Source organism: Chiloscyllium plagiosum, chromosome 27 (assembly GCF_004010195.1).
Source record: "Chiloscyllium plagiosum isolate BGI_BamShark_2017 chromosome 27, ASM401019v2, whole genome shotgun sequence".
In the NCBI taxonomy this organism is placed as follows: Eukaryota; Metazoa; Chordata; class Chondrichthyes; order Orectolobiformes; family Hemiscylliidae; genus Chiloscyllium; species Chiloscyllium plagiosum.
This window is the reverse complement of record NC_057736.1, coordinates 1,008,811-1,019,631: the sequence shown is the minus strand read 5'-3', so window position 1 is coordinate 1,019,631 and position 10,821 is coordinate 1,008,811. Positions and strand designations below refer to the sequence as shown.

Genomic DNA, 10,821 nt, shown 5'->3' with positions numbered 1-10,821 from the left:
TATGTGTGTGTGTGTGTTATATTGTGTGTATGTATGTGATTGTGTGTATGTGTGTGTGTATGTGTGTGTGTGTGTGATTGTGTGTGTGTGTGGGTGTGTGCTTGCTGGGGGTATGGGGAGAAGCAATCTTTGTGCTGGGTTGGGGTTGCTAACAAAACTATTCAAGGCACTCCAATCCCAAATGTCCAGTAATTTCCCATGCCCTTTCCACAACAAAGCCACCAGCTCAGGGAGAGTTTGAGGCCAGCTTCCACCCATCCCCACTCCTGAAAAACCTGCCTCTCACTTTCAGGAAAGGAGATGCCAAATCAGGCCCGGGGCCCACAGGTGGACTCAGTACCTGTCCCTTCTGGTGAGATCAGGCCAGCTGCAAATCTCACTGCTCCCTCTGAAATTATGATTCCATTTCCAATAACATTGTAATTGCTAAACAAGAGCACATTCTGAAGATAAGATGCCACATTAATGTGCACTCTTAACAATTCCACTCTTGTGTGCTGAGCATAAATTTGTTGATGGCTGAAATGACTCCACAGAGGCTGGTATTCCATCACCAAGTCCCCCTTTATTCACACGTGGAGAATCCTTGACACTGATCCAGCTCCCTCAATGTGAACAGAACCCCTGACTCTCCTGTTTATATCTGTCAGCCAGGGCTCCCTGATGGGACAAAATTAACAGCCCCAATCAGGGAACTCCTATTCTATGCGGTCCACCTGGCTGCCCTCATTACAAGTACTGAAGTGGCTGTGTCCCTCTTTCTGATCATCTTTTAAATCCATGAAGGCAAAATTCAGATTCTTTTCAGTCGAATGTTATACTCACTGATCGCTCACTTGAATGTTTCCTCATTTATAATTGTGTGCATTGTTAGTTGCTTGTGAAATGTTATAGGCTGTTGTATCTGCCAAGCTGGAACCTGCAGGTATATATTTCATGATCCTGAGAGGCGATGCCATAGAGTTCTCTACAAGAGTTGAGAAGATAATAACAGGCCGGCAAACACAGAGAATTGCACGCTGACTAAAGGACCCAGCAAAGGAATACTTAATACATCAATTCAACAAACCACAGCTTAATTGTGTTACTCCTGAAAGAAGGAAATTGAAGCAAGACTTATTTTAATTATGGCTGACTGAGTAAAATAGTCTGACGTTGACAAAGTGACACGGTTCACCTCATGAGGAAACATGTCTCAACATGTTGCTGTTAACATCATAACAATCAGGTTCACGACTTTTTAAAAGAGCAGTAATTTATTCCTTCCAATTTTCTCCTTGTGCCCAAGATACTCCGGGTAGGGGAGGGGTTGGGAAGGAGAGCCATAGAGTCAGAGAAGGAGCTTTTGAACATTAATATTTCAGCTCAAGAACACTTCTCGCTGTCGTTAGCCTGAGAGAGTTCTGAGATACAAATAAACTCACTGACACCTTCCCTGCAGCCAAGGCTCAGCCAATGGCGGGACTGAGGGGACTCTTGGTTTAAATGGTCTTCTCTTGTTGCTGCCCAGTCTTTCTTCCTAGAGAGTTGAGGGCTGATGATATAAAACAACAACTTGATGCATTTACATAGTGCCTTTACTACAGCAATGCATTCCATGGTGCTGCCCAAGAACATTGGCAAATATATGTGACACCGCGGCACACGCGAACAGGAAGATGTAGGGTCTGACTCATAAGGAGAGAGAAGCTGGGGGTTTAAAGAGGGCAGTCCAAAGCCTGGAGACATGGCTGTCTGATGTGGAGCGAAGGAAGCCAGTTGGTTAGGATACCAGAACTGGAGGAATGTGGGGGTTCCCCGGGGGGTTATTGCTGGAGGATGGAACAGAGAAAGGTAGGGATAAAGCCAAGGAGCTGGACACAAGGGTGAGGACCTTGAGTCTTTGCTAGACCAGAGAGCACTGTAGTCCAGCAAGTACACATGGAGGTGTTGGGCGGATGGGACTTGGTACGAGTTAGGATACAGAGAGCAGGAGTTTGGAAATGATTGAGCAGAAGGAGGATTGAAAATAAATAAAAATTCAAAATCCCATTGGAACATTCAAATCTGGGTCAGACAGTTTTAGCTGCAAAGTGTCAGGTTCAGCCTGAGTAAGTAGTGAGGCAGGGGAACAGGCTGAGATGAAATTGGTGGCTAAGGAATGAAATCTGTGGAGGTGGATGAAAGCAATATTTGTGATCTTTCCAGCTACAACGTTTACAGTAAGATCAGCAATGTAACATTCTCAAACAATTCCGATCAAAATGTAGCCCTAGAACTACTGTGTGAAGGTAATGGTCGAAATATTCAGTCTGTAATTATGCAATTTCTGTAACTGCTATTTTAACAAAGGAGACAATTTTAAGAAAATAAATGGTTTGGTGTCTCAGTGAAACAAAATGCAGAAAGGAGATGAATAAAAAAAGTATTAAATATTCAAGTCCAAATCTTTGTACAGTGTAATTTAGAGGCATAGAGATGTACAGCATGGAAACAGACCCTTCGGTCCAACCTGTCCATACCGACCAGATATCCCAACCCAATCTAGTCCCACCTGCCAGCACCCGGCCCATATCCCTCCAAAGCCTTCCTATTCATATACCCATCCAAATGTCTTTGAAATGTTGCAATTGCACCAGCCTCCACCACTTCCCTTGGCAGCTCATTCCATACACATTCCACCCTTTGAGTGAAAAAGTTTCCCCTTAGGCCTCTTTTAAATCCTTCCCCCTCACCCTAAACCTAGGCCCTCTAGTTTTGGACTCCTTCATCCTTGGGAAATGAATTTAGTTATTTACGCTATTCATGCCCCTCATAATTTTGTAAACCTCTATAAGGTCACCCCTCAGCCTCCGATGCTCCAGGGAAAACTGCCCCAGCTTATTCAGCCTCTCCCTATAGCTCAAACCCTCCAACCCTGGCAACATCCTTGTAAATCTTTTCTGAACCCTTTCAAGTTTCACAACATCCTTCCGATAGCAGGGAGACCAGAACTGCATGCAGTATTCCAAAACTGGCCAAACTAATGTTCCGTACAGACACAACATGACCTCCTAACTCCTATGAGAGAAAGTGAGGGCTGCAGATGCTGGAGATCAGAGCTGAAAATGTGTTGCTGGAAAAGCGCAGCAGGTCAGGCAGCATCCAGGGAACAGGAGAATCGACGTTTCAGGCATAAGCCCTTGACCGAAACGTCGATTCTCCTGTTCCTTGGATGCTGCCTGACCTGCTGCGCTTTTCCAGCAACACATTTTCAGCTCCTAACTCCTATACTCAACACTGACCAATAAAGGCAAGCATACCAAAATGCCTTCTTCACTATCCTGTCTACTTGGGAGTCCATTTTCAAGGAGCTATGAACCTGCGCTCCTAGTCTCTTTGTTCAGCAACACTCCCCAGCACCTTACCATTAAGTGTATAAATCCGGTCCTGATTTGCCTTTCCAAAATGCAGCACCTCACATTAATCAAAATTGAACTCTATCTGCCACTCCTCTGCCCATTGGCCCATTTGATCAAGATCCTGTTGTAATCTGAGGTAACTCTCTTCTCTGTCCAGTACACCTCCAATTTTGTGTCATCTGCAAACTTACGAGCCTTACCTCCTATGTGCACATCCAAATCATTTATATACATGACGAATTTCAAATATGAATTGCCAGATGCAATGAATGAACACAAACACAGGGTGAGACGGACTGTTTGCCTTCTTGGTTAGCCTTTTAGCATTTTGTCAAGTGGCGTTCATGGTGCTTGGTCTGCTGGGACCCACCTCAGATGCTGCAAGCCTGGAACTGGCCCTGACCCAGTGCAGTGTGGCTAGTGGCAATGAGCAAAGGGAGGTCACTCACTGCTTTGCAGGAGTTGGTGGATGAAGCGGCAATGAGGAGGGCAGTCCTTTCTCCTGCTGCCCAAGGCAGGATACCACTTTGCACAGATACAGGAGCCTGGGTACAGAGTGCAGCCCAGGTCAGGGCTGTGTCCTGGGCGGAAACAGATATTTTGATGTGCACAAAGGATTAATGAGCTTCTGACGTTTGCAAGGGCAAGTGTCCCCATTGTCTCCCAGCTGCCTGACACTCTCACTGAGAGGGCCATGACTCACTCACACTCACTGCACATTCCGCTGACCAAGGCTCTTGGCTCCAACCCTCACCACTGCCAACTTCATGCCCAATGATTGGTTCTTCCCCTCTTCCTGAACCTCTCTAATTACTGACTCTTCATGCCCACTGCACCTCTTACTCACTGACTGGGGACACCTCACCACCTCCCCTGGTTCACCATTAAGTGCTCTTGCATCCAGTTCCTTCACCCTCAATCCCTCCTGCTTCTTAATGACAAGAAAGATTGTCCAACAAGGATCCAGACGTTTGAGATGGTAGTGGAGTGTCACACATTCCCTGGCTGCTCTCTCTGGACAAGGAGAAAATCCTCAATTTCACCAGAGACAAGCATGGCCACCGTCTGGGACTTTAATAGTCAACCAACCCTGGAGGTTTCCCTGTGCTGCTTTCCCATTTACCCATTGGTTCAACCTCATTCTTAATCTGTACAAACTTTCAAACCTTGTAAGCAACTAATTTCCTCTCTTCTCTTATCCAGGCCCCAGCAGCACACATCGAACCTCTGCAAAGATGATAGTAGCATGGGAGACCATCAGCTCAGGAGGCAGATACTGAACCTTCAGAGAATGCACTTTCACCTCCCCCAGCTTTGAGACTTCCAGTTCAGTCAGTTCTCTTTGTGGATGAGACTCAGTCATGGCAAGCCGACAAACACATCCCTATAACCCAACGGTGAAGAAATGACCCAAATTCTCCAACACTCATAGGCCTTGTCATGTCCTCCCAGAGCCTGTGGGAGATTGTGCCAAGGAAGGTAAGCCTGCAGTTGGGCTGGAGATGTTCACTGGGCCTGGTCCCCTAGGCCCAAAGGCATCAGGAGTTGACCATGCAAGTCTTACAAGCCAACAGGGCCAAGCACAGCCCCATCACACCCCCAGCCCACCCTCCAGCTGCAGAAAGTGAGGCTGCATTTAGACACAGAAGTAGGCAGAGGGAGGAAAGTTACTGAGTGCACATCAGTGTCACACGTGATCCATTACAGTCAATAAACTTTCAACTCTGTAAATGCCGTTGTACTCCAATGCATCTTATAGAGTGAGTACATGAAATGGAAACATCGGATTGCTACTTCTAAGTGCCTTTGCCTGATTAAATTTGCCTAGCAGACATGATGAGGAGTCTGTGCACAGTGCAATGATAATGATTGTTTGAGGCAGTCATCCTGAATGTGAGTTCTTGATAATGAATGATCTGCTGATGAAATGCAGACTGAAGCCTGTGGATGGCATTTTCAAATCAGTGAATGTAAGGCTTGTTTAATTGCCCCAACAGGCCTGAAATCCCCCATTGGAGAGCTCCCAGTCCCCTCTTACCCACCATGATGTCCCAGGAGTGTCTCCAATTTCTCTGGATCACTGTCACCAAAGGGGCATGGTCCACAGTTAATGCAGCAAGTCTGGGACAACCATGTGAGAAAGCTCACTCTCCTCATGGAAAAAAAACCTGCCATGTAACTCAGTAACTGAAAAATGTGTTGCTGGAAAAGCACAGCAGGTCAGGCAGCATCCAAGGAACAGGAGAATCGACGTTTTGGGCATAAGCCCTTCTTCAGGAAACTCAGTAAGAATGACTCAGCCAGTTTCTGGTAAGCTGCAGTCTTCAGAAATGTCTTAGACCTGGCCAAAACCTTTTCCACAAAATGCATTCCAAATCATATAGAGTCATGGCGATGTACAGCACGGAAACAGATCTTTCGGTCCAGCTTGTCCACGCCGACCAGATATCTTAATCTAATCTAGTCCCACCTGCCAGCACCCGGCCCATATCCCTCCAAACCCTTCCTATTCATATACACATCCAAATGCCTCTTATATATTGCAATCGTACCAGCCTCCACCACTTCCTCTGACAGATCATTCCATACGTGCACCACCCTCTGGGTGAAAAAGTTGCCCCTTTGATTTCGTTTATATCTTTCCCCTCTCACCCTAAACCTATGCCTTCCAGTTCTGCACTCCCAACCCAGGGATGAGATCTTGTCTATTTATCCTATCCATGCCTGTCATGATGTTATAAACCTCTATAAGGTCACCCCTCGGCCTCTGACGCTTCAGGGAAAACAGCCCAACCTATTCAACCTCTCCCTATAGTACAAATCCTCCAACCCTGGCAACATCCTTGTAAATCTTTTCTGAACCCTTTCAAGTTTCACAACATCCTTCCAGTAAGAAGGAGACCAGAATTGAACACAATATTCTAAAAGTGGCTGAACCAACGTCCTGTACAGCCGCAACATGACCTCACAACTCCTGTACTCAATAGCTGAAAATGTGTTGCTGGAAAAGCGCAGCAGGTCAGGCAGCATCCAAGGAACAGGAGAATCGACGTTTCGGGCATAAGCCCTTCCTGAAGATTCTCCTGTTCCTTGGATGCTGCCTGACCTGCTGCGTTTTCCAGCAACACATTTTCAGCTCTGATCTCCAGCATCTGCAGCCCTCACTTTCTCCTGTACTCAATACTCTGACCAATAAAGGAAAGCATACCAAATGCCTTCTTCACTACCCTATCTACCTGCGACTCTACTTTCAAGCAGCTATGAACCTGCACTCCAAAGTCTCTTTGTTCAGCAACACTCCCTAGGACCTTACCATTAAGTGTATAAGTCCTGCTAAGACTTGCTTTCCCAAATTGAAGCACCTAGCATTTATTTGAATTAAACTCCATCTGCCACTTCTCAGCCCATTGGCCCATCTGGTCCAGATCCTGTTGTAATCTGGGGTAACCCTCTTCGCTGTCCACTGCACCTCCAATTTTGATGTCATTTGCAAACTTACTAACTGTACCTCTTATGCTCGCATCCAAATCATTTATGTAAATGTTGTAAAGTAATGGACCAGCACAGGTCCACTGGTCACAGGCTTCCAGTCTAAAAAACAACCCTCCAATACCACCCTCTGTCTTCTACCTTTGCGTCAGTTCTGTATCTAAATGGCTAGTTCTCCCTGTATTCTGTGAGATCTAACCTTGGTAACCAGTCTCCCATGGGGAACCTTGTTGAACGCCTTACTGAAATCCTTATAGATCACGTCCACTGCTCTGTCCTCATCAATCCTCTTTGAGACTTCTTCAAAAAACTCAATCAAGTTTGTGAGATATGATTCCCATGCACAAAGCCATGTTGACTATCCCTAATCAGTCCTTGCCTTTCCAAATGCATGTACATCCTGTCCCTCAGGATTCCCTCCAACAACTTGCCCACCATCAAGGTCAGGCTCACTGGTCTATAGTTCCTGGCTTGTCCTTACCACCTTTCTTAAACAGTGGTAGTGCATTTGCCAACTTCCAGTCTTCCGGCACCTCACCAATGACTATCGATGATACAAATATCTCAGCAAGAGGCCCAGCACGCAATTTTCTAGCTTCCCACAGAGTTCTAGGGTACACCTGATCAAGTCCTGGGGATTTATCCACCTTTATGCATTTCAAGACATCCAGCACTTCCTCTTCTGTAATATGGACATTGTCGAGATGTCACCATCTATTTCGCTACTTTCTATATCTTCTAAGTCCTTTTCCACAGTAAATACTGATGCAAAATACTCGTTTAGTATCTCCCTCATCTTCTGTGGCTCCACACAAAGGCCACCTTGCTGATCTTTGAGGGGCCCTATTCTCTCCCTAGTTATCCTTTTGTCCTTAATGTATTTATAAAAACTCTTTGGATTCTCCTTAACTCTATTTGCCAAAGCTATCTCATGTCCTCTCTTTGCCCTCCTGATTTCCCTCCTAAGTATACTCCTACTGCCTTTATACCCTCCTAAGGATTCACTTGATCAATCTTGTCTATACCTGACACATGCTTCCTTCTTTTTCTTAATCAAACCCTTAATTTCTTTAGTCATCCAGCATTCCCTATACCTACCAGCCTTTCCTTTCACCCTGACAGGAATATACTTTCTCTGGATTCTTGTTATCTGATTTCTGAAGGCTTCCCATTTTCCAGCCGTCCCTTTACCTGCAAACATCTGCCCCCAATCAGCTTTTGAATGTTCTTGCCTAATACCATCAAAATTAGCCTTTCTCCAATTTAGAACTTCAACTTTTAGATCTGGTCTATCCTTTTCCATCACTATTTTAAATCTAATAGAATTAGGTCGCTGGCCTCAAAGTGCTCCCCCACTGACACCTCAGTCACCTGCCCTGCTTTATTTCTCAGGAATTGGTCAAGTTTTGCACTTTCTCTAGTAGGTACATCCACATACTGAATCAGAAAATTTTCTTGCAAGCTCTTATCAAATTCCTCTCCATCTAAATCCTTAACACTACGGCAGTCCCAGTTTAGAACTGGGATGTTTGGAAAGTTAAAATCCCCTAATATAACCACCCTATTATTCTTAGAGATAATTGAAATCTCCTTACAAGGTTGTTTCTCGATTTCCCTCTGAATATTAGAGGGTCTATAATACAATCCCAATAAGGTAATCATCCCTTTCTTATTTCTCAGTTCCACCCAAATAACTTCCCTTGATGTATTTCCAGGAATATCCTCCCTCAGTACAGCTGTAATACTGTCCCTTAGCAAAAATGCCATTCCCCCTCCAATCTTGCCTCCCTTTCTTTCCTTCCTGTGGCATTTTTATCCTGGAACATTAAGTTTCCAGTACTGTCCATCCCTGAGCCAATTTCTGTAATTGCTATGACATCCCAGTCCCATGTTCCTAACCATGCCCTGAGTTCATCTGCCTTCCCTGATAGGCCTCTTGCATTGTAATAAACTGTCTGTGTGGAGTTTGCACATTCTCCCTGTGTCTGCATGGGTTTCCTCCGGGTGCTCCAGTTTCCTCCCACAGTACAAAGATGTGCAGGTCAGGTGAATTGGCCATGCTAAATTGCCCCATAGTGTTAGGTGCAATAGTCAGAGGGAAATGGGACTGGGTGGGTTACTCTTCGGAGGGTTGGTGTGGACTTGTTGGGCCAACGGGCCTGTTTCAACATTGTAGGGAATCTAATCTAAAAAATATGCAGTTTAATTTATCAGTCCTACCTTGTTCTCTGCTATGTCCCTGCCTGCCCTAAATGTTTGACTCAGTTTTCTTTTTTCAACCGTATCAGTCTCAGATTGACCTCTTTCTTCACTTCTCCCTGGGTCCCACCACACACACACACACACACACACAGACACACACACATCCCCTCTCCCTCTCCACCCACCCCACCTTACTCGTTTAAATCCACCTGAACAGCTCGAGCAAATCTCCTTGCCAGTATATTAGTCCCCTTCCAATTTAGGTGCAATCTGTCCTTTTTGTACAGGTCACTTCTACCCCAAAAGAGATTCCAATGATCCAAAAATGTGAATCCTTCTCCCATACACCAGGTCCTCAGCCATGCATTCATCTGCTCTGTTCTTCTATTCCTGCCCTCACTAGCTCATTGCACCGGGAGTAATCCAGATATTACTTCCCTTGAGGACCTCCTTTTTAAATTCCTGCCTAACTCTCTATATTCTCCCTTCAGAATCTCAACCTTTTCCCTTCTTATGCCATTGGTTCCAATATGAACAATGACCTCCTGCTGGTCCCTCTCCCCCGTGAGAACATTCTGCACCCTCTCTGAGACATCCTTGATCCTGGCACCAGGGAAGCACCACACAATTCTGATTTTTCGCTGCTGGCCACAGAAACGTCTGTCTGTACCTCAGACTAGAGAGTCCCCTAACACAATCGATCTATTGGAACCCGACATGCCTCTCATTACCTTAGAACCTGTCTCGATACCAGAAACTTGGCTGTTCATGCTACATTCCCCTGAGAATCCAACCTCCCTACATTTTCCAAAACAGCATACTTGTTTGAAATGGGGATAGCCACAGAACACACCTGCACTAGCTGCCTACCCCTCCCTACCATTCCTGGAGTTAACCCATCTGTGTGACTGTATCTGCGGCTTTTCTCCCTTCCTATAACTGCCATCCTTCACCCCCCCAACTCTTGTAAATTCCTCATTGCCTCTAACTGTTGCTCCAACTGATCCAGTCGATCTGATAGGATCCGGAACCAACAACATTTATTGCAGATATAATCCTCAGTAACACTCATATCCGACAAGAAGAGCATATCACTCTACTAAAGGCCATTTTTGCTTCTTCCAATCTACAGACCCAGAAAATAGTACCATCTTATTCCTCTAGAAAACTATGCTCCAGGCTAACTTAATACTTATGACTTCAGGGACATATCTCAATAAATTATAGAATCAATAAAGAACTCACTCTATTCAATATTGTAGATTAACAGCAAGGCTATACTTAAAACTATTCACTTATCTGTTTCTGTGTTGTGACCTCTCCCAAACAGGTTCATAGAACATAGAACATAGAAGAATACAGCGCAGTACAGGCCCTTTGGCCCTCGATGTTGCGCTGATCCAGGCCCACCTAACCTACACTAGCCCACTATCCTCCATATGCCTATCCAATGCCCGCTTAAATGCCCATAATGAGGGAGAGTCCACCACTGCTACTGGCAGAGCATTCCATGAACTCACGACTCGCTGAGTAAAGAACCTACCCCTAACATCTGCCCTATACCTATCCCCCCTTAATTTAAAGCTATGCCCCCTTGTAATAGCTGACTCCATACCTGGAAAAAGATTCTCACTGTCGACCCTATCTAAACCCCTAATCATCTTATACACCTCTATCAAGTCACCCCTAAACCTTCTTTTCTCCAATGAAAACAACCCCAAGTGCCTCAACCTTTCCTCATACGATCTTT

The 10,821-nt window shown here is 45.3% G+C and overlaps 2 protein-coding genes across 2 annotated transcripts in view; both read right to left on the bottom strand.

Annotated features, from left to right (window-relative positions):
- LOC122563459 (doublecortin domain-containing protein 2-like) overlaps positions 1-863 on the bottom strand; it is a 51,347-nt gene extending 50,484 nt beyond the window's left edge. The window contains exon 1 of the mRNA XM_043717205.1: positions 826-863. Coding sequence (XP_043573140.1) covers positions 826-852 — 27 coding nt within the window. The 5' untranslated portion in view covers positions 853-863. The remainder of the gene's footprint in view (positions 1-825) is intronic.
- Positions 864-4,575: 3,712 nt separating this feature from the next.
- LOC122563372 (doublecortin domain-containing protein 2B-like) overlaps positions 4,576-10,821 on the bottom strand; it is a 27,704-nt gene continuing 21,458 nt past the window's right edge. Inside the window, exon 3 of the mRNA XM_043717113.1 lies at positions 4,576-4,764. Coding sequence (XP_043573048.1) covers positions 4,576-4,764 — 189 coding nt within the window. The remainder of the gene's footprint in view (positions 4,765-10,821) is intronic.